Here is a 27,715-nt window from a genome sequence, read left to right on the forward strand (position 1 = left end):
GCTTGGCTCAAGGAGACATTTAAGGGGGGGGATGGAGACAGATGATCAGCACATCCATTAGCGGCATGATGTCAAGTTCAAGTCACATTCATTGCCTTTATGATTACCCTTTAAAATTTCAAAATAAAGCATGCTATAGCACATCTGTTATGAAGTCACGGCTTAAATGACATCAGGATGTAGTCCTTAATATGCAAGAATGACTTTCAGACAGCAGGGGGCAGTAGAGGACCACATCAGGGGTAAGGAAAACAGGACTACAAACAGAAATGCAACCCTTACAATACAATGGTTCCTTCAAAATGAGGATACAATTTCATAATGTAAAAGCACTGTAGTAACAGAGTCGGATTGATGAACAATACCAAAAAAGAAAGAAAAAAAAGGAATCAAGTCTGCCCTCCAAGTGGCAAAATACAAAATCACATATGAAAATAGGTTCTGATCAATTTTTGTCTTACATACATTGCGTGGGTTGAGCATTTGCAAAAGACATTTTGGCACAGAATCAATTTAAAAAATATTTTTTTGAGAATATCACTCCTGGATCCTGCACAGATCCTTCCCATCATTCCCCTTTTTGCCCCTGCCCAAAGAAAGAAAGAAAACATTGAGATTTGATGATCTGTCTTGTGAAATAGTTCACTTGGTCTCCCCACATTGCTTCAGTCTTTAAATATTTATAATATTTACAGTTTCACAATTGTCCACAATACCCTTAAGCTTAAAGAAGATGCAAACAAAAATAAACAAATTAAATATTCTTTATAGTCCCCTGTTGAGGCATTGAGTGTAAACTGTACAACTCTAAACGTCCCCTCTCGAGTTCCTGGGGCAGGGAACACTTCGGGATGGAGAGTTGAGTCCGGAAATGAAGTAGAAGTTGGCTGACGGCAAAGGAGCAAAAGCAGTATAACAGGCTGAAATGATCATTCGATCATTTTCCAGGCAATGATCTTCTTTTATCTTGCGCAAGCATGGCTGATCACGAGAGTAATCCATAACATGTATCATTTTATACTCAAATCTGTACAGAGTTCACAATTTTTTCCTTAACATAGTGCAATGACTTATCACATCATTTCTCTTTAGAAAAAAACAAAACAAAACATCACAATCACTTTTATGAAGGTAAAAAATATCCCATAGGAAGGTCTCAATCCATAGCTTTATGAATGATATGAATTAGAAAAGGCTATGCACAACACCTCCAAAAAATGGCAAAAATGAAATGAGCAAGAAATGGTCATCAAAAATCCCATACGACCCTTCATATCCTTTCCATAAAAGGTATCGTTTTTGGAATTCATTGTCATTGGGTGACTTAAGGACTTGGTGAAGTGAAGGAGAAAAGTTGAGTGCATGCTAATTAAAATTTTAGTCAAACTCATAAAAATATGAGGCAATTCCAGTTTACAAAACTGGACAAGTTCAAAAGGGCTGGTGTTGGCTTTGTTCAGGAAAAAATGGAGGTAATTAAACAGAGGCAATGACAATCATGAGGTGAGGGGAAATGCTGGAGATGCTGTTGAGAAGGTCCGGGGCCAGGCGCGAAAGGTGGCTCTCCGAGAATTCACACGGTGGGAAAATTTGCACCACATAAGCTGGCTGTAAATCCAAAAATGAAAATGATATGATGAGACAGGGAACAAAATCATTACATTTCATTATAAGACACAGGTAAAACAATTGGTAGAGCAGAAAAGTTTTTAATGACCACAGACCTGATTGGAGCCAGGGTTGGGCACATTGATGATGCCAGCTGCCTGTTTGGCTTGCAGGTAAGTGATGAAGCCACTTTTCAAGGCTTGGGTTTGACCATGAACATCTTCTTGATCTCGACCACAGGGTAGAGCCAGAAGCAAACAGTAGTCATTCTCCACCTGCCATGAATGAAAAGTACCGTAACTGTAAATGTAAAGCAGTCCACAAAAAATTAAGATAACTGCATTATTTTTGTGTTTGTTAAGTTATTGAGCAAAATTCAGGAATTTGCATCAAAATCACACTTAAAGCTGCAGTTGGTAAGTCTTATAAAAGTAACTTTTTGTCATATTTGCTAAGACTGTCACTACGTAAAGACAGCATTACATGAAACTAGTAATCTGTAAAAAAAAAAAACAGGCTCATTTAGCCCCACCTACTGCTCCTACAGCAAATTGCCAGAATCCACTGCAACCGGACAAAAAGAACCAATCAGGGCCAGGATTGTGTCTGGTGGAGTGTCTGACAGCTGTCAATCACTGCTCACGCACACAGCCCCCTCCCCCTTCCTCCTCAGCTCGGTCAAGCTCATATCTCCGAGAGCGGCTTCAGGAGCGTAGAGAAAGTAATGGTGCCGCAACAATCATCGCGTGCATGTGGTCGCGTGCCGTCGCGCGCACATCAGCCTCCTCTGGGGGAGGGACTTTGGAGACAGGGCAGGAGTGCAGTGGAGAGGGAGGGGGAGGGATCTGAAAGTTGTACTTCTTCAAATTTGATGCTAAGTCCTCTCTCTCCTCAAAGTTACCAACTGCAGCTTTAATTAGTCAATAAATACATTAACACTAAGTTTAGAACTTGATTTTCAGAGGAAATGGTAAATCGACTGTACTTATATAGCGCTTTTCTAGTCGTTATGAGCACTCAAAGCACTGTTGACACACAAATGGGAGCAATTTGGGGTTAAGTAACTTGCCCAAGGACACAATCGACATGTGGACTGGAGGGGCCAGGAATCGAACCACCAATCATCCAATTGGTGGACGACCGCTCTACCTCCTGAGCCACAACCGCCCCGTGATAAAAACCAAAATACTCACAGTCATTCTGCGTGCCACACTGTCCAACTGGGAACCCTCAAGCCTCATCCTCTGGACAATGCGGAGAAGAGGACCTCCCTCTGGGGGTGGCAGGGAGCGCTGGGCCAGTATGGTGTTGCCAGAAACAAAGTGCAACTGGACAGCAGCCTGGTCGTTCTTCAGTGCCAACAGGCCTTGCCATACAATAGGATATTTCTATACAAAGACAACAGAAATGGGTATTTAAACATATTTTCTTCTTTGGTAGTGTCAATTATCAGTATGATGAATTCATCATGATATTTCTGGTCTTCCTACCGTCAAAAGCTGCACCGTGTCAATAGAACGATGTCCTGAATGTTCCAGCTTAGCATCAGGTCGTGGCTGCAATGAACTTGATGGGGGTACTGCTGGCAGAGGTGTTGGCAAGAAGGCTGGAGGGCCTTTCTGTAGAGATAGATCTGGCTTGTGAGTAAGACTCATTGGGGACGTCATGGGAGACTGGTATGATGGTGAGACTCTATCCCCTGGTATTCGAGACATGTGCGAGAGGTCTGAAGAGGTAGCATGGCGAAGATGGGAACTCTCAGGCTTGGGATCACTTCCTCCTCCTGACTGAGACATTTTACCTCTGTGACCCATATCAGGCTCTGGAGGCATCTGATTAAGAAAGTACATATCAAATTAATAACTTGAAAATGAAATGACACAATACATAATATACAATGCTGAAATACTTGAGCACAGCCACAGATAATAAAAGTATTTCCAATGACCTGTGAAGATGTAATGCCTTGGTTAGCCAGGTTGTGTCCCGATGAAGAATGTCCAGGATACTGGGATGGGAAGCCCCGCATATCACGATAAACTGGAAAGGAGCCTGCACCTCCTGAATGCATCAGCTGAACCCCATGAGCATGTGGAGACACCATGACAGGACTAGAAGCGTGGACTCCCCTGATTCTACTTTCATTGGAGGGTGGATGTATCAGCTTTCCTTCTAGCGGTTTGAGGGATTCTTTTGCTGAAAGGTCCATGCTCTTCCCCACTATAGGACTCTTTGAAGGCCCAGAGATGTTGCTTGAAGAAGTTGTCCCAGTTTCTGAGGAGCGTGACTGTCTTGCATCTGCAGCAGCATGCTCTCCCAGTTGCTGGTGCATGAGGATGCGCTGGTGCATGTCTCTGTACTGGTCCATGCGCATGCTTGGGTGGAGTCCTCTGTGATCACTATGAATCATCATCACATCTGATTGGAGCTGTGGCACTGAGGGTCTACTAAGGCCTTGGTTAAAGTGTCTGGGGTCGTCTTCATTTACACTGCTGCCACCACCACTACCTGATATTGACCCCTGGGGACTTGAATGAGACTGCAGTACTAGATCTCGGATGACATTTGGCTGTGGTGTGTTCGAGCGCTGTGCAGTCCCTGGGTGGGGAGAAGACAAAGAGTCACTTCTCCTTCCATAGTTTATCCCAGACATTGGTGGGGTGTTCATCCTGGCTTCGTGAGCCATTGACTGAGTGACACTGTGAGGTTGAATTATGACAGAGGACTGTTCTGATTGCGGGTGATGCATACTTGAATGATATGTAGATAGTGGAGGCATGCCATGACCCAGAACGACAGAGGTTCCTATAGGAGAACTGCTTGGAGGACATGCTTTGACAAAGGGTGAAGGGGAGTGAACAGCTGTCCGTGGTGACTGGGGTTCTTGTTTTAGGTGTAAAGCTGACCGATCAGTTGGGATGCCAGGGCTGGGGCTCATGCGGGTTCCAGATAGTGATGGGTGGTGTGGACTCAAGACCGGACTGAGGTTAGACTGCTGAACAGCTTTGCTAATATCCATCTTTTTTGGTAGAGGTTCTGTCCCCAGTCCTCTCTTGACATGCTGCTGCTGTATCACAGCTTGGTTGTACATTAAAACTTGAGGAGAACTAACTGGCTGTTGGAACATCTTAACCACGCCACCTTGGGATGATGTATGATATGGAGCTTCAGATTTGTCACACCCAAGACTTTCCTGCTTGGTACTGGAAATTACAGGTTGAGTGTTATAGGACTGGCCAGTCAAGAGAACCCCTGCATGCCCATAAGCTGGACCTGGGGCTACTTTTGGGCCAGGAGACTGGGATGAAGTTATGAGTGGGTCCTGCTTTATTTGAGATTTGGACACAGATTGCTGAAACTCTATATCACCAGCACTCGCTTGAGGAATTTGACTAATTTTGGCTCTCATCCTGTGAGGTCCTTCTGTTTTCTGACCCGAATAACTCAGAACAACAACACCCTCTGATGTATTGACCCTTAGGCCACGACTGGAGCCTGCACTGTAGGGAGTGGTCTCAACAACAGAGCGTCCTCTAGTCCCATCTTCAACTACATCCATGCCATGGTAGCGATTATTCTCATTAGAGTTTGATCTAAATTTCTGCTTGGGAATAGACAGGCCAATGCTGCGGTTGCTTAGGGAAATTCGTGGAGTTTCCTCTGTATCATAAGGTAATGGAATACGACTTATTACTGAGGTGGCAGGAGAAATAATTGCATGCTGGGTCTTCTCTCCACAGTTCTGCTGGGACTCTGTCAGTGGAGAAGGTTTGTGGTATATGGGCTGGGGGGGTAAAGGTGGTCTTTCTTCATGATGTAACTGCCTTGAAACCACAGTATCAGAAGGATTTTCATTCTCTGACATCCGTGCAGGATCTGACAGTGCAGATGTCACCATAGTAGTGGGTATAGAATTGCTGTTTGATGCAGATACATATTTAGGTTCCATTAGGATTTTTCTTAAGGTACTGGAACTAGGGTCAATATCTGAGGCCTTGGTGTCAGGAGGCATTGGGGGGTTTGTTGAGGGGTTTCCAAGTGCAGTCGATGCTGGCACAGAAGGAGTTACCACTGTGACATGACATGAAGGAGCAACATAGATTCTACTTTCTTCAGATCTAGGAGGCCAGTCTGGTGAAAGTGGCATTTTGGCAGGTCGTAGCAGGGGTACACTGAACTGGGACACAGGCTGTGGGCGGGCATGACCAGGAGCAAGATGAGGGGTAGATGGCTCCGCTGCGTGTGAATGCTTTTTACAACTGGAGATATTGCTTGTGCCTGAATGAAAGGCAGATTCTTTGGGTACAGGCTGCTCAACTTCAGGCTGTTCAGCTTCTTTGGGCGTGTCTACAGTTATAGCACTTGTAACGTCACGCCTACATGTTGCAACAGCAGTGACCACAGAGGCTGCAGTTGCCCCAGCTGTAACAGTAACTGCTTTCGAATTAATGGTTTCTGGGTCCTCTGGGATTGACTCCGGTAACTTAACTGGGGAAGGCTCTGGATGTGAAATTTCTTCAGTCGTATCCCCTTTCTTGTTAGCTGCACCTTTACGACTTCTTGACTTCTTCGGGGTTTTGGCTCGAAGTTTGCCTGTTTTCTTGGGTGTTTCAAGAAGAGGGGCGTGGTCAGCTGCCTTAGACTCTGGCATTAAACCCTTTGGGCTGAGTGAGAGGGGACTATCATCTGAGTCTGCAGCAAGAATATTGTTGATCACCATGTGTGTTTCAGGTTCCATGATTTCATTTGAGGAGGGGGATACCAAGGAGTCAGGGGTAGGAATGAGAGCAGTGTAAGTAGGAGCAGCTGGGAATGGATCTGCATCTGCACATGTTTCTTCAGCTGTGATGGAATCAATAGCAGCTGCAAGTTCAGTTTCGCTTGCCGGATTAGCTCTCTTTTCCTCCTCAACCTCACTCTCTGGCTCCACTACAACAGGAGGCAATACAGTAGGTGGCCCTGTAGGGGGTTCCTTGTAGGGCCGAGGAGATTGCTCAACTGTAAGTTTGGCAATATTTTCAACTGCTTGCTCTAGCTCCATCTGCCGTGCTAAGAGGGCAGCAACTGGATCAGCTGGAACTTCAGGTTCTGATAGTGTGTCTTCCTTTTCCTGTGCATCAGGCTCTTTTGATTCTTTTGGAAAGTCTGTCATCTTTGTTTCCTCATCCTCTTGTACCACTGTCTTTGTTTTTGTAATACTGGGAACTTCAAATGACTCAGGGTCATTGTCCTCTGAACGAAGTAAACCTTTTACATCATCAACGCTTACACGGATCTCAAGATTTCTTAAGCTGTGTGACTTATCATCAGTGACCTGCTTGGTATTTCTTTTCAACCTTGGTGATTTCATTTTGACACTCTTCTCAGGCTGTTTTCTGTCAATGGGGCTAGTGTCTATCTTTTCATTATCTTCTTCAGCAGATTTGATTCCACCAGAGTCTTTTTCCTTTCTGTGTACTGGTGAGGTTGCATTTTCTGTGTTTTCAGCTAACTTCCCAAACAGATCAGAATCAACTTGAGGCTTAAGCTCTGATTCATCATGACATGCCAGTTCAGCTTGTTCAGGTAGCACCATAGCGCTCCCAGACTGTTTGTCTATTCTGTTTGTCTTCTTGTTAGCCGGGGAAGTTGAAGTCAGTTGTGTTTGTTGTACTTTCTGGGTGCGTGGGGAACGCCATCCCTCAGAGACTTTCACAACCTCCACAGAGGTTGAGTTTTCTCTGATCTCTGTGTCTTCTTCCATAATTTTCTGCTGATCCCCTTTTACTGGTGATACATCCTCACCTCGTTTGATGCCTCTCTTAGGTGGGCGCCCTCGCCTAGTGATGGTAGATGTAATTTGAACATCCTGCTGTACTGGTTCTTTATCAGTACCACGTTTGCGCATTGAGCGTGATGACTCGACTACCTCTTTGCCAGCTTGGTCTCCTTCATGAAGCGTGGCATAGACTGATCTGACATTCCTGCGACGTGTTCTCCCATGGATTAAACTTGACTCAAGGTTTTGTTCAGAATCTGATGCATGAATTGGTGACTTGGATGTGGTTTTAGTCTCAAATGATGTTTTTGGTCCTTCTGCTCGAGGAGATGACGCCCTTTTGAGTTTCTCTCTGTCAATTCGTTCACTCTTTCGTGTTGCAGGTTTCTCTGTGGCAGCAACTGGGGAAGATTGTGAAGTACGTAATACTGACAGTGGTTTTGCCCTTTTACTCTTGGGCTGTCTGCGGTTTGGTATTGGTTTTATTTCAGCCTCCTGCTCTGGCACACATGGTTCACTATCTGTCTCAGTTTTTTGAGATTCCTCAAAGTGTTTTGTTTCCTGATCTTCTATTTTAGGTTCTGTCTTAATGATTTCAGATTTTTCTTCAAGATTTGTGTAGTCAGAGTAGGTAAATTCTGCAGTCTCCCTCTCAAAACCACCAAGTGAAGCACCAGGGGTAGGAGGCTTATCTTCCACAAGAGGTTTGTGTTCCACTGCCAAACCATCTACAATTTTTACTGTGGGTTCAGTTAACTCTACTTTTGATTCCGTTTCATTTTCTGGCTCTGAAATGATGAGTAGAGGGGTTATTGATAGCTTGGGGGCAACTGGTTTGAAGTCTTCCATAGGAAGAGAATGAGATGGGGACACATCAAAAACTTCCCCTTTTTCTTCTTTCACAAATGACACAGGTTGATCTGAAGACGGAGTTAAAACTTCTTTCTTTTCAGATGGAGACATTTCTTTAGGGAAAGTAACACATGGAGAAACTGACAAGGTTAATGGAGGACTGGGTGATTTTTCATCAACCTTCAGTACTGGGTCAGACACCTTATCAGATACCACATCACCACAATTTTCCACTTCATCTTGTTTAATCTCCACCACTACTGAGTCACTCTCAGGATAAGGTGAGGGCAGGTCCTTGTCCTTTTGTTGTTGCAGCTCCAAAAAACGACTATGGAAAAGTACTATAGGCTCTTGTGGAACATCACTTCCTCCAGATTCAGGCTGTACCTCAGCAGCACCTGGCTTAGTGAAAGGCCTAGCAACTCCAGTTTCTAAATCTTGGTCTTTACGTTCAAGATGCTGCAAACGACGAGAATCCTGTTCAAAGATTGAGCTGTGCAGGAAGCGAGAGGCAAACAGTTCTTGACGCTCTTGGTCCTGAGGCTTAAGTTCCTCCTTTTTATCATGCAGCTTTTCATCAGAGTCAGTGCGAATCTTTTTCTTTTTCATATACCAAGAGGGGATGGGTCGAGGTGCTAGTTCTACTTTGTCCTTATCTGAACAGCTGTGGGAGGTTGGAAAGCATGAGGGAAGAAAAGACCAATTATCTTCCCTGGAAGAATACAGTGTCTTTGCTCTTTCAAGGAGTGCTTTTGTATCAGGGGTTATAGTTTTATCCAAGGCAAAAGAATAAAATTTGTTCTTCTCCAAGGAACCAGAAAGTTTCAGGTCTGTCATCCTCTCGTCACGCTCCCTGAGGATATAAGACAAGGAACTATTGGATTTGGGAGAGATGTGTTTGTTTTCTCCATCATCATCTGAATCAGACTGCACTTCGCCAGGTTCCAAATCCTGTCCAAGGCGTTTGTGTAGGCTTTCACGTTTTGCAATATCACCTGGGAAAGTCATTTCCATTCTAAGTGAATCAGACTTGATCCTTCTTTCCCAACGCTGCATTAACTCCTCATTACAACCAAGCAAGGTTGTCTTAAGCTTTGGGAGATCAGTGTCAGGAGACTGAAAATGTCTAGCTGTCAGGCCCAAACTGTTTTTCAATGTCTCTGTGTGTGAAAATTTACTGTCCGTCATTGGAGAAGATTTTCTCTCTTTGTTTATAACTGACACAGAAATCTGGGCAGTTTCATCTTCCTCATTTGCAGAAAAGTGACCAGCAGCTATTGAGGATGTTATACTCTGATAAATGTCCTCATGTAACTTTTGGGAACTTGCAAAGTTGCGTTCTCTTTTTGCACTGACTATTTCAAAGTCAAAACTCTCTAATTTCTTTCGTTTACAGGAAGAGAAGTCGTCATTGGCCATATCCTGAACTGGTTTTGCAACATCATGCAAGATATAATCTTTTTCAAAGTCACGAGTCTCATTACTGGGTTGGTTTTCAAATTTCACTAACTTATCAGGATCGCCAAGCTTGGGTCGCAGCCATCGACTCTGTTCAATTTGTTTTGTGCAAATATTAGTCTGGTCAATGTGCACAAACTGTTCATCTCCATCATCCGAGTCTCTGCTCTTCCCTCTACCTTGTTCATTTTCAGATGAAACCTGTTTCTGTTGTTCTTTAAATTCATCCAAATCAAAGCTGCCATCATCGGACATCTTGGTGAGACTGGAGCTGTTTTCACTTTTTGAGCTCTCTAAATCCATTTTTAGGTAGGGAGAGTCTAAATGATCAGTAGAGTCTTCCGGCAGTTCCCCTAGTCGCGCCTGCCTCTCCAGGGAAATGCCTACTGAGTTGCTTTCACAGTCTCGTCCATCTTTAGGACTATTAACTGAAACCATCCGGACACATTTGTCCTTGTGGTGTTCCTTTTTATGCATCCCTTTTATCAAAAGGTTCTTATCCAAGTCTGCCTCCTTTGAATTGTTCCATAGTTTGTGAAGTCCAGGTCGACCAAGATCCTCCTCGATAGTTCTCTTCTGTCGATCAGTTTTCCCAGAGTCTTCAAAACGCCTTTTCCTTGCAGCTAAACGGTCAATATCCACAGAAATACCACTGTCAAATCCCAATTCAGATTTTCCATGCTTTTTGGATTTGATTTTAGCATCCTTGTCAATAACCTCCACTAAACTGTGCATATTTTTCTCTCTGGGCACCTTTCCATGCTTGGAGATCTCAACTTTTGATGGTTCTGCACGGAAAGGAGGACTCCTCTGGTCAGCTGAAGGTGAGGCCAGTCTAGGACTGTCACTTCCCCCCCTTGGTATTTGTTTTTCTTGGACAGAATGACCAATCAATTTTCCTTCTTTTTCTTTAACACGTGTTAATTGCACCACACAAGGTAGAAGGTCTAGCCTTCCTTTGCTCAAGCTTTCCTTTGGAATTTTACAATTTTTAGTTCGAAGGGCAGACTCAGGGCTTACATCTCTTTCAAGCTCAGGTTCTGTCTCACATGGTTGGATAATAGGTGATGCAACTTTGAGTTTCTTAAGCCTCTGTTTCTCACTTTTGTCCTTGTCCCCTCGATCTTTACGCCCAGCCCGCTTCTCCTTTTCAATCAAATTCCCTCTTTCAACATCAAAAACTCGATCCTTTTCAAGTTTGTCAGTTTTATTATACCTTTCAGTGCGTGCCTTTTCAAGTTTTTCAAATCTGGGTGGGGATATTGAACTGCAACTACCGCTTCTTTCAGACGATCGACAACAGACTCTGCGGTCTGAGTCACTTGGTATTCTCTCAGAGAGTGAAGGAGATGCAGTGGGGCTAGCAGGACGACGAGAGGCAATGTGAGATGGGCTTTGGCTACGCTCAATGGTCCTCCTCCCATGATCACGTCCACGATCTGTTTCAAAGCGTTCCCTCTCTCTTTCACGTTCCCGTTGTAAATAGCTGTATTTGCGAATGTCCTGTTCGTAAGGGTCAGCTCTGTATTCACGATATTCCCGGGGGTCTTCAAAGTATTGTGGATCATAGTAATCTCCCTGATATGGGTCCCATTCAGTGTAGAACTCCCGACTTCTTGCAGGGTATTTACGACGTGGATCTTCTGTATAGGTTCCTGGTTGTCGTACATTTTCATAATACTGTCTTTCTGCTTGAAACTCATATTGAGTTCGTCGATCATCCCTGCCAAGACACAAACCCAAAAAATCAAGCTATAATTTCATCATACTTTTGATTCAATATTACATTCGATATTAGACAGTGTTCAGGTAGAATTATCTCTTGATCAAACTAACCTTCTTTCAGAAAGAATGTCATAAAAATCTCGAATATCTTGTCCAGATGCCTGCATTGAACGATAGAAAGCCATCTGACTTTCCTGATTGGCAAAGTCCACCTGAGAAAAAAAAACAACAGAAGGGTAAGTTACAATTCTTACAGCATGCCAGGCATTAAAAAACATAATATTACAGGGCAAAACTTCACTTACCTTGATTTTACTGCCCCCGATCTTCCATCCCTTTGTGTCCTTGACAGCGGCTTGTGCATATTCAATGTTGTTATACAGGATAAGGGCCATTCCTTTCATTCTGTCAAATACAACCTACGGAAGACAGAGAAAATAGAGTCCCAAGGTGCCAGAAAGTAAACAATAGGAGGGAGGCCAGAAAGTAAACTACGAGAGAGAAAATACACAGACTTACCTTAACAACATGTCCATAGCGGCAGAAATGACGGGTAAGAAACTGCTCCGTTGTGTTTGATGCTAATCCATCCAACCAAACACAAGTTGTAGGCATACTTTTTCCAAAGCCCAGCTGAAAAACGCAGGAAAAAATGTCATACTGCAATTATTTCATCAGACATCGTACAATGTAGCTTATAAATAATTAAGTGCTCATAAATAATATTGAGTACAGTTATGGAGGAGTACTGTGGTGGTGTAAAGACAAGATTAAGAATTAAATTAAATTTATAATTCTCACCTTTAGTCTATTGTTGCCAAGGTACTCGCCATCCATCTTTTTTATGGCCTTACAGACACTAGCAATGTCGCAGTACTGTAGAAAGGCATACTGCGGGGCTCCATTCACCTTCTTAATGTCAATATCCTTTGTGGATGTAATGAAACAGAAATATGTTGTTAGTAAGCATGATCAACTCAAACTGTGAAGCATGGTAATAGGCATACAGCCTATTTTCATCCATCACATAACATTTCACCTACCACTATTTCTCCGAAGCGTTGAAAGATATTAAGCAGATCATGGTAAGTGGTGGTTTTCTCCAGGTTTCCAATGAATAATGTCCGTGTGGCCTTTGGGTGAAACTCGTCTATCCTCTCATCCAAGGGCCGAAATTCATTCTCACTTTCTGTCTCTGTAAAAATTAGTGTTTATTGTAATCTTGTGCATGTTGCCAATAATCATGTTCTTGCTGCAATATAGTTAAAGCTCAGTGCTTACCGGGGCCATTCCAGGCTGTGACATCGATTTGCATCCCAAAAAAAAGCTTCCCCTTTGATGACCCCAGTGCTTTCTCTTGGTCTTCTTGCTGCCGGAAAAAGACAAGTCCATAGCGCTCCTCTGAAGCTCCGTGGATTTGTACAGATGTGACTTTTCCATGTTTTTTAAATTCATGAAATAAACCATCCTTGAGACTTGTATCTGTAGTAAGCAGATCAAATGTTTTATTAGGTATGCATACTGGTAATTATTTCTATTCAAATGTGTCAGTATATGAGGGACTTACAGAAATATAAACCACTATTTCGTGAAGCTCTTTGTTCACACATACTGCACTTTACAACTAACCTGTGGAGCGAACAGGAAGGTTTTGGACCTTGATGCCAAAGCTTTTACGTGGTTCATCCTTGTCAAGGGAGGATAAAGGAAGTGCTGAGGGTGCAGGAACAGCAGCAGACTGCACTGAACGTGCTGGGGAGTCATCACTTGAACTACTGCTAGAATCACTGTAGCAAAAGAGGAACATGGACTTAAACGTTGTTGTAAGCCTCACAGTTTTATCTCTACCATGTATAATAAAATGTGGTTAACTTGAGATGCTATGACTGTTGCGGATATTTTTTATTATATTACAACAAGATCAGAAATTGATGTGATATATTATGCATGCCGTGAATAAAATTTTAAAAACCATAAAGGGAGATTTAACATCATGCAGTGCCTCTCTATAGGAAGCAGAGATGAATGTTTTTCTTCTGAGAAATCATTAATAGATTGTATAATATGTGCTGTAGGCTATACCGTAATTTCTCTCAGAGGAAGAGAAAAACGGAAAAAAAACAGCTCCCTTTTCCCAAATTCTTATTTATGTGGTGCATCAGTATTCAAAATTTATTTGCAAATCGGTGGCAAATCCACGGCTGCCTCATACACCTTTTTTCTCAAACCATTCCCATGGCTGTCTCAGCTTTCTAGGCCCTCTGCTGTTTGTTTCCTTCTCACTTTCTCCTCCTGTGCTCAGACACTCCCGGAAGTGCTGCTGACGGAGCCCGGCCTGTGGGAGTGGGCAGGCAGCCAGCACTGGCCAGAAATTTCCAGTTCCAACTGGATCTCACGGAGGGGGGGAGCCATTACCCATACACAGAGGTAGGCAGTGAGAAAAATATACCAGCCGTCTCCTGAAATTCCCCCCCAAAGCACTACCTCGTCAAACCACATGTGTCGCTATGTGTCGTTCAGAGCTACAGACTCTGCTGTGTCCAAAGGTGATGCAGTTAAACAAAAAAGAAGCGGCTGGAAAGGGGTGAGGTGAATTTATGAGGTGGAGTAGATAACATGGACGAACTATGCTGCCTTTTCAAACCTGCAGATGTCATTTGCATTTGACAATTCCAGCTGTTTTCTCATTTATGCAACAACCTCCCAACTCAACTAATATGAGGCAAAACAATTCCTTTTATAAGAAATTACACACAATTGTCATTACAATAAATAAAACAACAAGCAACAAAGCAGAAAAATGTCCAACATAGCATGTCAAATGCAAAACAGAGCAGAGACGGAACAAAAGTGAAGACACGTCCAGTGCAATTATATCACTTATAGTTTTTGTATGGACATGAATCTTGCAGGTTATGGTGTATGAGACTTTATTAGCTACCTATATGTTTGTTTAAAAGCCATTACAGCTTCACCATATTTCTAAACTTCAAAAAGGTAACAAATTAACCTTAACCATCTCAATCCAAAGTTTGATCAGTGGTAGTAAATCAATTCTTAGTAACACAAACGGTGTGTCATTACATCAAATCACAAGCAACTATTTCCTGGCTCACATTATTCCTGCCAGCAATTACTCAGCCAACAACCTTGTAAAAAATGAATCTCTCTTTTGAAAAATTCACTACTGATCGTACAAATGGACCCAGATCCCGGCACACTTCACACTGCTTCATAGGTTTATACATTTATTATCACTGTACAACTTGTGCTGTGCCTGTGAATTACTGAATTAAAATGATCTTTCAGCTAACTGAAAACAAATAAAGTGTAAAAATATTTTTTTTCTCGAATGCACATACTTTCATGCAATTTGTGTCACATGCTGGGTGGAGCATGGAGGTATGTTCAAGTGGTGAAAACAGAAAAAGCAAACCTATCATTGCAGCAGTCATCTCTAACTCAGTTCTTACAATGAAGGTGACATTGGTCCATTATGCTGGGTGTGTTGGTTGTTTTGTAACATTGTTTTTATGACTATGACAAAAATGAGCGGTTGTCCTGGTGAACCATCTGTAAACCTGTCTACCACAGTTTTCATCTAAAATCCCCACAAAATGTAGTCCTTTAAACGTTTTGATTGTCCTTGAGAAAAATGATACACTATCTGCTGAAGAAACAGATATAATTATGGTATTAGGAGATATGATTTCTTGAAATGCTTAAGGTTATAAACCACAGCTTCTGCATTAAGGGATGTTGAGCAACAAAGAGTTCTAAATAGAATTCTCACTAACCAGTGACGGAAATGAAATGCACATGCAAGGCTTAGCTTGCAGTTGGCAAAACTGGTGTTTTGAAAAAGAAAAACGACAGCAGGATTCAATTGAGCCAGTACAGCTGATAAAATATATGTAGGAGAAACTGTTCTCTCATTTCTCCATATGGAAATCAATTTGCATTACCTTTCACATGAACACATTTTTGTTAAATCTGAAGGAAACTGTGAAAGCTGACAACAATTATCTCAGAAACTGTATCCAAATAACATACTGTGGAATTATGGCTAAAACTGAATTCATTGAAATCGAGAATTATCAACGAAAAAAGTGTATAATAGTGTATAATATATAGTGTATAATAATGTGAAATAATTACACATCTACTGTATACAGAAAACCAAAGTAAATCCAATTCTACCAAGGAACACATTTTCTGAAACCAGAAATGAATCACTAATCTTATCAAAAATACATTTCTTGTCCTGGTACCACTGTGACCTGAATGCTTTTAAGCAGCAGAACATGACAGATAGAGGACATTAATCTTGTGACTTCATTTAGCAACATATTGTACAATTCTGTTAGATGATCCTTTGAGCAGGATTCAATGTGCAGATCTCTTTAATAAAAGTCTTCACATTTATAACTGGGATGCACAAAAGTAAACAACAGCCATGTGTGAAGGTGGAAATCATTACAGCAAAATGAGCTTAACTCACCTGCCACTGGTGCTGCTGCTGGTACTGCTGACTGAGTCTGAACTGGAGGAGCGGCTGCGAGAGCCTGACCCGCTGTTGGAGCGTGGAGGACGGGTAGCCTGACTTGCCAGTCTCTGAGGAGAGGGATTTCGCGAATGTGTTGAATGTGGGGACCGGCTGCGACTGTGGCGATACGACCGCTCCGCGCGGCGACCCCTGTCCTCCCGGTAAAGGTCCCTGTGAACTACACTGGCCAAAGTAAAGGGTTCCCTGGCTCGAGACTCGTAACGAGGCTCTGGTGTCTCAAAGCGACAAGGACTCCTGCTGTGGGAACGGTAGAAGCCGACCCCGCTGGATGTAGATCCTCCACTTCCTCCTGTCGTGGCCCCTGCTGTTCCACTTGTTCCTGTGTTGCCAGCAACAGGGCTAACGATAGTTCCGCTGACTCCTGACGACACCGTTGTACCGCTTCCACTGGAGGTACCAGACCCGCTCCCAGCTGTGCTTAGAGTCCTTTCTCTTGCATCGCGATAATAGTCCGTTTCATAGTGCCGCTGGCGTTCGAAACTGCTACCAGGACGCTCATGATGTCCGTAGGCACTGTGATCATATGCCCGCTCCCGACTTTCGGCAGTCCTAACAGACAGGAAAAGAAGAAAAACATCGCATTACAGTTACATTTAAAACGTTTAAGAAAGCTGCTAGTACAAGACAGTGGAAACACAAACTTTTCAGGTGCCTTTGGTGGTTTTCTTAATTAGACACATGGGAAGACGGGGCACAAGTGTTTTCAGAAGGGTAGTTTTAAAGCATTTAAAAAATAATTGTTTACCAGACTTAAGTAGAAGGAGTTTAAATGATTGACTGGTTGAGACAATTGAAGATCAGGTTTTACACATTCTCTCAGACTGTTCATGATTTTTAGATTTCTACAATACAATGCTGTTGGGTCTTTTCTGCATTTCTATCAACTTGTTGGAGGTGTTTACACAACTTTAAAGAATGTGGAAGCTTATTTTGTTTTAAACTGACTTCCTCTAAATACAGTTTTAACAGTTGTCCAGTTTGAGCACCAGGGAGATACTCAGTACATTCTACTGTAAAATGCAACACACTATATTGAAAATATATCAGCACAGACACGCAGAAGATATTTTTAGCAAAAGGCATGCATTCAGTGTTTAATAGAACAGAAATCTGCAGCTTCTTTCATGTTATGATTGCAGGATATAGAATAACCCTTCTGCACAAAGATGGCTTATAATAAGAAGTATTACATGAAAGATTAATGTCTTTACAGGTTACAGAGTCATTTGGCTCTTGTACCGCCTAGCAGCTATAACAAAAGCAACTATTTGAGGTGTTTTATCATTTATCTGAGGGTCTTTGTTCAAGGTTTTAGAGGTTGACTGATGACAAGCCTTTTGTTTATGATGTTCCACAATTTGACACCACTTGTTCCTCTGATCTTTTATGTAGACGCACATTGGAAACAATGCTAATAAGGACATCGTCTTTCTGAATGAAGCAATCAGAATTTAATTTGGGAATACGACTGCTGTGTCATTACAGCAGTCATATTACCAAACTCCCCGTAATGAGCAGGACAGGGCAGCAATTACCACTGTTTGAATTCAGATCAAATTATAATCAGCAAATTAGTCATGATGTTCCAACACAGGGTGGAATATGGTTTAAAATAACAAGTGTTACAAACCCTCACAGGATTTTTTAATAAAGAGCCTTTTTTTCATTCCTTGTCCAGTTCAAGAAATAAAGAGGATGGAAAATTGTTGCGATTCAACACAGTGTTGGATTTCAGTGGGGGGAAAATATCCTGACTGTTAAAATTAGAGCTGCAACAATTAGTCGATAAAAACTATTTTGATAATAGATTCACTCTTTGGGGTTATTCCTAAGAAAAAAAAATGTCCAAATCCTCTGATCCCAGCTCCTTAAATGTGAATATTTTGTGGTTTCTTTAGTCCTCTATGTCAGTAAACTGAATATCTTCAGGTTGTGGACTGTTGATCAAGAGAAAACAAGATATCTCAGAACAACATCTTGGGTTTAGGTAGACAATGATTAACATTTTTCTCCATTATGCGATATTATCTAGACCAAACAACTAATCCATTAATCAAGTAAATGATCAACAGATTGATAATGAAAATAATCATTGGTTGCAGCCCTAGTTAAAAGGATTTTTCTAAAACCTTGAAGTACTTGTGTTGAAATTAAGATTTTATTTTTAGAATTTACAGTCTTGACACTAACACATTTGAGATTGTATATTTGTATCTATTTGTATTTGGATGGACGTCAGGTCTCAAGAATAAACTGTACTGAGTTTAGATCTGCATCAACAATTTGAATGTGTTACTGGAGATCCTATTAAAAAACCTCATGCTTTTGCTATGTGACATATTTCTACTTAACAAAAGAATAAATTACTCATGTAAATATGTCGGTATAATCAGAGACATTTTTCTTGGTGGAAATCCTAAAAGGTAATCAAGTGTTGAAACCAGAGATGATGTTTACATGGTTGAGAAAACAAACTAATCTATAAGGCGCCTTGTTGGATGAAGGCTGATAATCATAATGTTGGATCATAACGTTGATATGATGTAACTGCAACATGCCTGATTTAAATCTGGCAGAGACAACAGTCTTTTATTTCTAATATTAAAACCTTTACAGACCTTCACTACCTCCGTACCACATCCCTCACATTTCCTGCAAGTCAACACTTTCAGCTATCTGCTAAAGACAAACATGGCTGAAAACTGTCTTAAATTATAACTGTAAACTAACTTTAAACAGAATGACATGATTCATCTCCTCTCAAAGTGGAATGAATCTTTTAATATGAAGTATGAGAGGAAATCTGGAAATTCATGAAAAATAATCCATGTGATACCCTGTATTTAGGCATTTAAAAAAATCTTCCTTCCTGATAATTGATAGCGGCATCTAAATCTTCTGGGTTTGTTGTTGCTTTGGACGATCAGAGATGTTATAATTTCATCTTTGTAAAGATGTGTCTATCCAGATTTTGCCTGCTTTTTAGCTGTCTTGAAAACTGCTAACATGTCTAAATCAACAAAGAAGTGTAAGTACAAATCAAAGACTTTCGTAACAAGGAGAAACTTGTGAAACTGTTAATCTCAATAAAGAGAAATTGGCAGCAGCCTTTGGTGAGTTTTTTCTTCATAGTCATGCAAATGACGGCGCAACGCTTTTTGTTTTGAATCTTGAATACTGTGAGGTTTTCTTTTCTCAACACATTGCAGATTTTTGTTGGCTTCCTTTTGTAGTGTTTATAGTTCTATGATTAACTATCCCGTACTTTAAAGCTTTGAAAGATGCCCAATTTAGTGTTTCCAGACATTTTCTATTGTTTATTTTGGATGTAGGAATATGTTAACCAGATGATAGAGAAACTGCTCCTTGTACAAAAGCACAGCTGGAGTATTTCAGTGTGTTTCTGCGTATTTCCAAAAAAACCTCAGTTTTGGGATGATTCACAGTGAATGTCTACGGACCCAAATGTGTAAATTTCCATATCCAGACGAGTTAGTGAAAGAAGCTGCCTTCATCTTGGCCCGAGCCTTAGAAATCAACCAGCAGAGGTTACATGTGGTGCTAACAGGAGGCTGCTGCCAGTTCTCTGCAAACGTATGACACACGTGTGTCAGCGACACCCTGTGAGGTCCTCAATGGCATTTTGGTAAATGATCCGTAAGATGAGTTTCTTAAAATGTCCAACCTGACCTTTACAACTGACAATACAGTGTTGGCATATTCACACTCCTTTTTTTATTGGCACACTTGAGAGGACTTTGACTTAATTCATTGCCTAAGCTTAACCTTTTATACTAAATAAACATGTAACCACTTCCCAATTTTTTGTCACTTATAAGATTTTTTTTAACCTGGGTAAAAACAGAAGTCTACACCACATGACAATTACTGACTAGATTTAAGCTTTTCACTGTTTTATACTGATACAAACTCAAAATATTAATCTGTGTGAAACATGTGACATAGATATAATCTATAGATGCTAACAATAATAACAATAAATGCTAACAGATTGAAGTCTTCCATCTAGATTTTGCCATTAGGGTACACAAACAATAGAGCACATGGGACACACATCTTCTGCTTGATGTTGAGAATAAATTGGTTTAGGAGACTAGAACTATGTCTGTATTTCACTGCACTATACACAAGTACAGCGGGTCAGGGGCAAATTCTGTTTCAGCTTATTCGATTTAATCATGTGCGTGCAGGATTCATGAATAACATCTATGGCATAACGATGTCTGCTGTGAAATTGATGGATTACCTTGACCCCTAGATGCTCTCGAAAATGCTAATTTGGTGGCGCAGGCTCACTGCTCAATAGCCTTCAATTTCACTTCAATTTCACTTTACACAAAACAGGTTCTACATTATTCATGGAGCTTAAAAATAATTCAGTTAGACTTTTTTTTGGCAGAATTTCCATCAGTGTTTGATTATTAGTCTGCCCTGGTGCATGCTAAGCACATCAACTGTTTTGGGATTACGTGAAGAGCATAATTATAAAAGAATGCATTCCAGCAGCATGTTAAAAAGGCGACGCATGTGGGGTTCAGTCATGTGGGAACAAAACCTACATAAACATTTATTCAATATATAGAGTATTATAAGAAGTGATTCGTTAAATATCCTTTTGCCATGTAAACCAACTGGTGTAGCTGTGGAGCGTCCTGTTGTCATTGCAGGCTGAGGCCCATACAATGGAGCTAGGGTTAGTGATAGAAATAAAATTGTCTCTAACATTATAATTTGATATAATTATAATAATACATAGTAAATTTACAGGAAACTCAATTTAAAGCAAACATTTATAAAAAGGTAATTCATTTAAATGATGCTGCAGTTTACAGAATCAACTCTGTTCATTTATTTGCAACATTGCCTGCAAAGGTCTAAAACAAGCAGAAATTAAAGGGGAAGCTACCACAGTCTGAACGGTTGAGAAAAATCTCTGGTGGTTGACAAATTTCTACTGTCTCACCATAATTATTGTCATTATCGCCCAATCCTACACGGAGCTGTGACGTCCTGAGCGTGAATCCAGTCACGGAGCTTCACTGAATCAATGTCAACATGTTTCCTATCACTGACAAGAGTGAAATGCTATAAAAAACTTAAAATTGTTCCCATTTAATGCTTCCTCAGCAGCATGTGAGAGGTTTTACAGTGTTTATGTCCTACTGTCCTCCAATACAGATTTTAAAACTGCAATTTCAAGGCTGGAAAATAAAGAAGATATTGGGGCTATAACTGATTATCATTTTATCAATGATTATGCAAATCATTTTTTGATTAAGTGATCAATCATTTTAGACAACAAAAATGTTTTCATAATAGAGACAAATGTGGAATTTTAAAATAGACTGTTTAGTCCCATCAATAGTCTAAACATCACAGATCATTCATTTAAACTTAATAGAGAAAAGCAGCAAATTCTGACATTTTAGAAGCTGGATTCAGTAGATGATTGGAATTTTTTGTCATATAAAAGACTTGAATGATTGAATGATGATGAATGAGGAATTTTGATTCATTTTCTGTTTATTGAATAATTGATTAACCAGCTACTTTTTTTTTTTTTAGCAAGAAAACATTATAAACCTACCTAAGCTTGAATTAGAAGGTATCTTCAATGTTTATAAAATATAGTTTTCCTTCCGCTGTCTCACTGGTTTGAATGTGATGCTACTAAAAAATATGCACAGCCCAATTATCATGTTATATTTAAACTGTACTTTATATATAAAATGGGCATTTTTACTTTGAACACTTGTCATGAATAACAGCTGCGATATTGATCTATTTGTTGTAAGGAGAGCAGGAGATAGGAGCTTAAGGTGGGGTCAGGTGAGAGGAAGAGAAAGGAAAACAATACAAGGTATGGTACATATTTCTGTATATAGACATACAGACAGTAATAACAGTCTATGTACCAGCTACTTCGGTTAGTGGGGAAAATGGAGAGAGACAGGGGTTCAAACTAGGGGGTTAGAGAGGACAGCTAAAATACACAGGGCAGGACATACCAACCTTTTGAGAGAGTGGTAACTTGACCTATTATTCCAAATACAATCTAGGGAGATAGAACTTTGTGAGCAGACAAAAATGGGCAAAAATGTTGAGTGGAGAGGGAAAAAAATTGAAGCAAAATTGTTCACATTTAGAAAATGTAATCCTCATCTTCAGGGCAGCGGATCTCATGTGCATAGACGAGCTGGAGTGTCCAGTTTATTTAAAACGGTGAAAAACAAACTCGGTGATGTACGGATCCAGGTTAAGATACTTTGAATGCTGGAAAATGTCCGTCTGAGTTCATATATCCATCCAAACCAAAAAACAAACTGCATTGCACTAAAATACATGATATCCAGGAGTCCATCTTCAGTAAATAGTGCGCCATTGATTTCCCAACATGAAAGTAGAGTCTAGAGGACAAACTGATGGACAAAAAATAAGACTTGTATCTTCATTTATGAAGTCCATCCATATTCCACTTTACAGCAGTAAAGTAATCAAACTCCTTTGGAAAAAGGAGAGAAATCTGGTCATGACGGATTAGGAATAAAGATTATGTCTATTAATGGTAATCCAGACTCATTCTCAGGATGGAGAACGTGCACAACAGTGGTGAAGCTTGTGGATGTTCATGTCAGTTGTTGATCCGTGATTCTCCTTTGCAAGCACAGTAGTCCAAACCTGAACAGAGTTCAATGAGAGATGCAGTTCATGAGCGCAACTTAGTTCTTTGGTTATGTCTGTGATTGTATCCGAGGTTTAGTTATAGTTCCACATTCAGGAAAGGATGAGGTAATCCACAGGCATGAGGTAGCTTATCTCCAATGGCAAGGATGGCACAACTTTCCAGTCACAATTTCCAGCATTCTTCATTGAATTGTACGATCCAAACATAGTCCGTACTGGTCCTCAGCAGATCTACGAGTCTCGTCGTTGAAGGGTAAAAATAATCTCCAAAAAAATAAGGCAAGGGGGGGAAAAAAGTCATTGCTCACTTGTTTTTGTTGTCTCTACTGAGTTGGATCACCAGTAGAGGTCTCCCAGCACTCAAATTGTAAGGCCCTGATCTCAGACATAATCCCAAATAAAACAACAACAAAAAATAAAAAAAACAAAGAACCAAGAAAGCAACCCATACCTTTAGCATGATAGAATATCCTTTAGATGTGTGGCCAGTGTTAATCCAACAGTGGAGAATAAATATCCTGTGAAGATTATCCACATGACTCCAGCCCACGAGAGAAGTGAACACCTCCGTGAGGTGTGCACACTAATTGAAAACCAAATTAGACTAATCCAAACAATGGTGTCTTATACATATAATGTGTGCTCTTGGTTGTTTTGTTACATGAGGAAAAAAGGGTGACATTAATCCACCAGGCAGGGCACGTAACTCCAGATTAGGGGAATCCCAGGGATGGCCGCTGGACCACTCTCTCTTTTTCTCTCTCTCCCTCTCTCTCTCTCTCTCTCTCCAATAATCCTGGGAAATTTTTACGATATCCAATCTTTGCCCCGTATTTTCCGCAAATGATATATCCACCTCACAGAGATGTTTAAGCTCACAAAGATAATCCCCAACAGCCATTTACACTATTGACTATTCGTTTAAGTAATGGATACACTTGTGTAAAAGCATGCTTTCATTTACGGAATATCTTGGTGTCTACCTGAAAGTATGAATCCAGGAGCGCTTGGCCACACTCTGAGGACTTCAGAGGGGATCCCTACAAGATTTAATCTTGAGCATGAACTCTTTTTCTCCTCTTTAACCCCCAAACAAGTAAATGAACAGATGGTGGAAAGATGCTTGGAGGTAAGGTGTTTACCAGAAACCACGGTTCCCCCTGCCTTCAGAGAAACTTTGTCCACTTACCCGTCTAGTCTGCGTTCATAGCGTCCATCTCTGCTGTGGAGCGATGTGGGGGGCCCATACACTGCCCCCCCTGCCGCCCTTGTGAACCCTGATACATCCCGGCCACGAGAGCCTATGGACAGACTATCGTCCAGCCCTCTCGCGGCACTAGGAATTGTGCCTGGTTCATTGTAATCAGTGCGCAGGTCTCTGTCCCCCATCTTGTTGATAGCATTATGAGCCTTTTGAGCACTTTTAATGTCCACAAAATCCACAAAGGCGGCGACTCCACCTTCTGAACCCCGCTTAGGCAGGACCTTGACACTCTCCACACGTCCATATCTGAAGAGAAAGCAATGGAAACAAAAGGTGATCAATGGGCTGGAAACTGCAAACATGTTGCACCAGTATTTATTGATTTACAAAACAGGGGTTTCAGTTAAATTAAAAAGCAATCTCCCAAATAATAACAACATCTTTCAAAAATTATATGGTGCAGAACTCATTTATGTCAGTGTCTGTGTGCATGTGTGTATCTGAGCAGCGGTGGGAGGTGACTTTGCTACCCTTATTTTCTGCTCTGTGGTACTTTCTTTCAAGGCAACAGTAACCCAGCAACTGGACTTCAAACCTTGGCACATTGCATGTTAATAAATGCATATATTTCCTAACATTAGCATGTTTCCTAGGAGGTGGTCTCATAAGCTTATATCTACTGGAAGGTGCACAGATGAGGTATGGGCAGCATATAAAGGAGACGTGACATTTCCTGATTGGCTGTGTGTGGGTTTAGAAAATAGATGCATTATGCATACTATATGGCTTTTTCTGTTTCACCAAAAAGCAAAACATGTTCGTTTGTTTTGGGTTTTTTTGCAGCAATTCAACATATGATTTCTATATTCTACCATCTTGAAAAATAATTGCATCATTTAAGATATAATAGAAGAAAATATGTACATGAGGTCAACCACTCTATTGTTTCCTTAACAAGCTTGTAAATGACTAAATACCCCGTTAAGTGAAGGTTGCATTGACTGATGGGAAACCTATTACTCTAAATGTACAAGCGCAGTAGGATTACAAAGCCTGCTATCATCTGTGTGTGTTGTGTTTCCCCCCTAAACAATCTTTCGGGAGTGTATTTGCGCTGTCCGGCAGTAGACAGTAGGGTGCCCATAAATTTATTGGCATGCCAGTTCCCAACATTGAGCCTCCGACGCCATTTTAGAAAAGCTGCTCACACTGCTTACTCATTCTCCCGTCCCCCATCTTCAATGACTTCTATCACACATCGGACTGTCATGCACCTGCATGCTCTGACCACCTCTGGGTTAACGCCGGAGCTGAGGCAGCATGCTAGAAAAAAGGAGTCGCCGACACAGTTTCCCCTCCGCTATTGCAATAACATGCTGCCAGTCACCATCCCCCCCACCCCCCCAAAACATAACGTTACGCACATCATAGCACAGGCTAATGTAAATAAAACGGCATAGAGGCGGCACACTAATGTGCGTCCTGCACGGCTGCATGAGTCAGACAAGAAAAAAACATATGTGCAGGTCCACTCACTGCATTTAACGTTCATTTATAAATAAGTGCAAAATACGAAATGAATAGAATCAGTTTGTATATTTCTCACAGTCCTATGTTGGGGGTAGGCTGTGCTGTGCGACACATTGCCATTCGGTTACAATTTGTTTCAGACAGACATGGATGATTTATGCTGGTAATTTAGCAGCTTTGGGTCCGATATGGCGACGCCTACATACACACACACACACGCGCACGCACACACACACACACACACGCAGCGTTGCTCATATAGGTAGACTGATGTTTTTCAGCAGTCTGGTCTTCAGCACATATGGACGGAGAGGCGGGCTGCTATTTCCTTGACAGCCGAGGAGCGAGAGGCGAGAGCGCGCACACACAACGGTGATAGCCACACACACAAAAAAAAACATATTTACATTTTTGTCCGTCCGAGGAAGACAACAAAGAGCTATAAGCCCATACATGGTGCACGCGTTTGGTCTCCTCCTAAAAGCCCAAAAACATGAAGCGCAAATGGAGTTAAACTGCAGCCGTAATTCAAATTCATCGATATGTTGTCTGATTTTCCCCTCAGTTGGATCATCACGCTGCGGGCTCTGCTGGAAAAGCAACGTTGTGATAATGTAGCAGAAGATATTCAGTGTCTGTGCTCATGAGCGCACAGCAGACAGAAGTGCTTCAGCGTTACAATATTGCACATCAGTGAACACAGCGCCCTGTTCAATCACAGCCAGCCAGCCAGCCTGCAACAATGTTACAGCGTGGACGACGCGTGATGTCGTGTCAGCTTTGAGCTTTTTTCACTGACTTGTGTTGGATTTAGATTCTGCGTTAAGACATCATTCATCTCCTGCAGCAGCTACAATGCTCTCTGATAGACAAGCACATGCTATGGTGATCGATCATACTTTGTGCATGAAAGTCTGGTTGGGAGCAGTGACCTGACACTCACAGAGAGTCAAGTGAAACACCACAACACACACGGTGATACACAGGCTACACACTGTCCAGCAAAATGCAGCCTGATAAATGCAATAATAAGACAAAGCTAGTAGCTGCCTAGGTGTGCTGAAGTTTGTTTACACTGTTACACTACAGACTAAATGTGTTTTTATGGTCACCAGGTGGAAGAGGTAGGCTGATCACAAGACAAATGGTTACCTGGTGGGAATGTAGCCTACAGCCACACAGCATGAAAGGACAAAGTAAAGTTATCACCTGGCCTACAAGTTAGTAACCGTGTCAAAATGGCAAAAAGCATGCCTGCCAGCTGTGTGGTTAAAGCGTGCTGGCCGTTTTCTCTTTTCTTATATCTGAGCTGAAAACGCAGCACAATGTTGTTGCTTATGGTGAGCTGACAGCACAGTTGCCAAATGGGACTTTGCTACAGGGGGAACCTCCTGCTTCATCCCGACTTCACTAAAATGTGACACAACAGAGAGAGAGAGAGAGAGAGAGAGAGAGAGAGAGAGGAGATGCTGGCCGCGCACCCGTCCTTATATTACAAAATACACACAAACGCACACGTCGCTCATCAGTGTTTCTACTCACCGCTTGAAGTGCTCAATGATTTTCTCCTCTCGTACATTTTCGGGTAAATTTCCCACCCATAAATGTCTGGTTTCCCGGACCATACTGTGTGCTCCTGCTCCCCGATCATACAGATGAGTTTGCTATGTCAGTTTCTTCCTGTGCAAAATAGACTAGGTTTGCAAAATAAACGCCGGACTAGAAAAAAAACACTCGGCACAAATCATTGACTGCTCGTTGTGACCCAATGTAAACCATTAGGTTGGATCCCCGCACGCTGTTTGATACTCTTCACTGTTCAAGCGCGATCTTGCGCCCTCGTGAACGCGCTCCGGACTGTTCCCGTGACTAGGCGCGTCCCTGACACCATGCGACCCTTGGGTGTCGAAAGAAAGCATGTAGCTTCCTAAAAAGATGCAGCAACTTCGCTTGTAATGAAAAGGCACACCGCGCAGGCGTGGCTTTGTGTGTGAACTTCTTTTTTTCTTTTTTTTTTTTCACCCGATGAGATAGTCTCCGCCCATGCGCATGCGTGAGAAAACCCCCGGTTGCATGTTGGTGCTTTGACATCTGAGAAGCTTTGACACTCTGGAGGATCCCAATGTTATGTTTAGCAAGGTGAGGCACACGTACATTAAAGCTAAACGAGCCCAGGTCTGATATTTTTAGAATGTATTATTATTGTAATAGGATCCATTCGATTTTTATCAATCGATAAGCTATTTAACACCCACCCCAAAGTGATTCAATCAGCCTCAGGGCCACATTTAAAAAATCACAGTGAGCT

General features: G+C 41.6%; 1 protein-coding gene across 2 annotated transcripts; it reads right to left on the reverse strand.

Annotated features, from left to right (window-relative positions):
* Nucleotides 1–276: 276 nt before the first annotated feature.
* spen (spen family transcriptional repressor) lies at nucleotides 277–27,409 on the reverse strand. 2 transcript variants are annotated; one of them, XM_053317027.1, is made up of 15 exons: nucleotides 26,950–27,409; nucleotides 23,863–24,183; nucleotides 15,903–16,517; nucleotides 13,031–13,188; nucleotides 12,683–12,883; nucleotides 12,445–12,596; nucleotides 12,203–12,328; nucleotides 11,921–12,034; nucleotides 11,707–11,820; nucleotides 11,513–11,613; nucleotides 3,557–11,399; nucleotides 3,099–3,440; nucleotides 2,802–2,996; nucleotides 1,725–1,883; nucleotides 277–1,608 (listed from the first exon to the last, which is right to left on the reverse strand). In XM_053317027.1, the coding sequence occupies exons 1-15, from the start codon at nucleotides 27,030–27,032 to the stop codon at nucleotides 1,477–1,479; spliced, it is 10,656 nt and encodes a 3,551-aa protein (XP_053173002.1). In that variant the 5' UTR covers nucleotides 27,033–27,409; the 3' UTR covers nucleotides 277–1,476. The 2 variants fall into 2 exon arrangements, with proteins under 2 accessions (XP_053173002.1, XP_053173003.1); XM_053317028.1 differs by lacking the exons at nucleotides 23,863–24,183; nucleotides 26,950–27,409 and adding an exon at nucleotides 22,002–22,141.
* Nucleotides 27,410–27,715: the final 306 nt, after the last annotated feature.

This window comes from Scomber japonicus, chromosome 4 (assembly GCF_027409825.1).
Source record: "Scomber japonicus isolate fScoJap1 chromosome 4, fScoJap1.pri, whole genome shotgun sequence".
Lineage (NCBI taxonomy): Eukaryota > Metazoa > Chordata > Actinopteri > Scombriformes > Scombridae > Scomber > Scomber japonicus.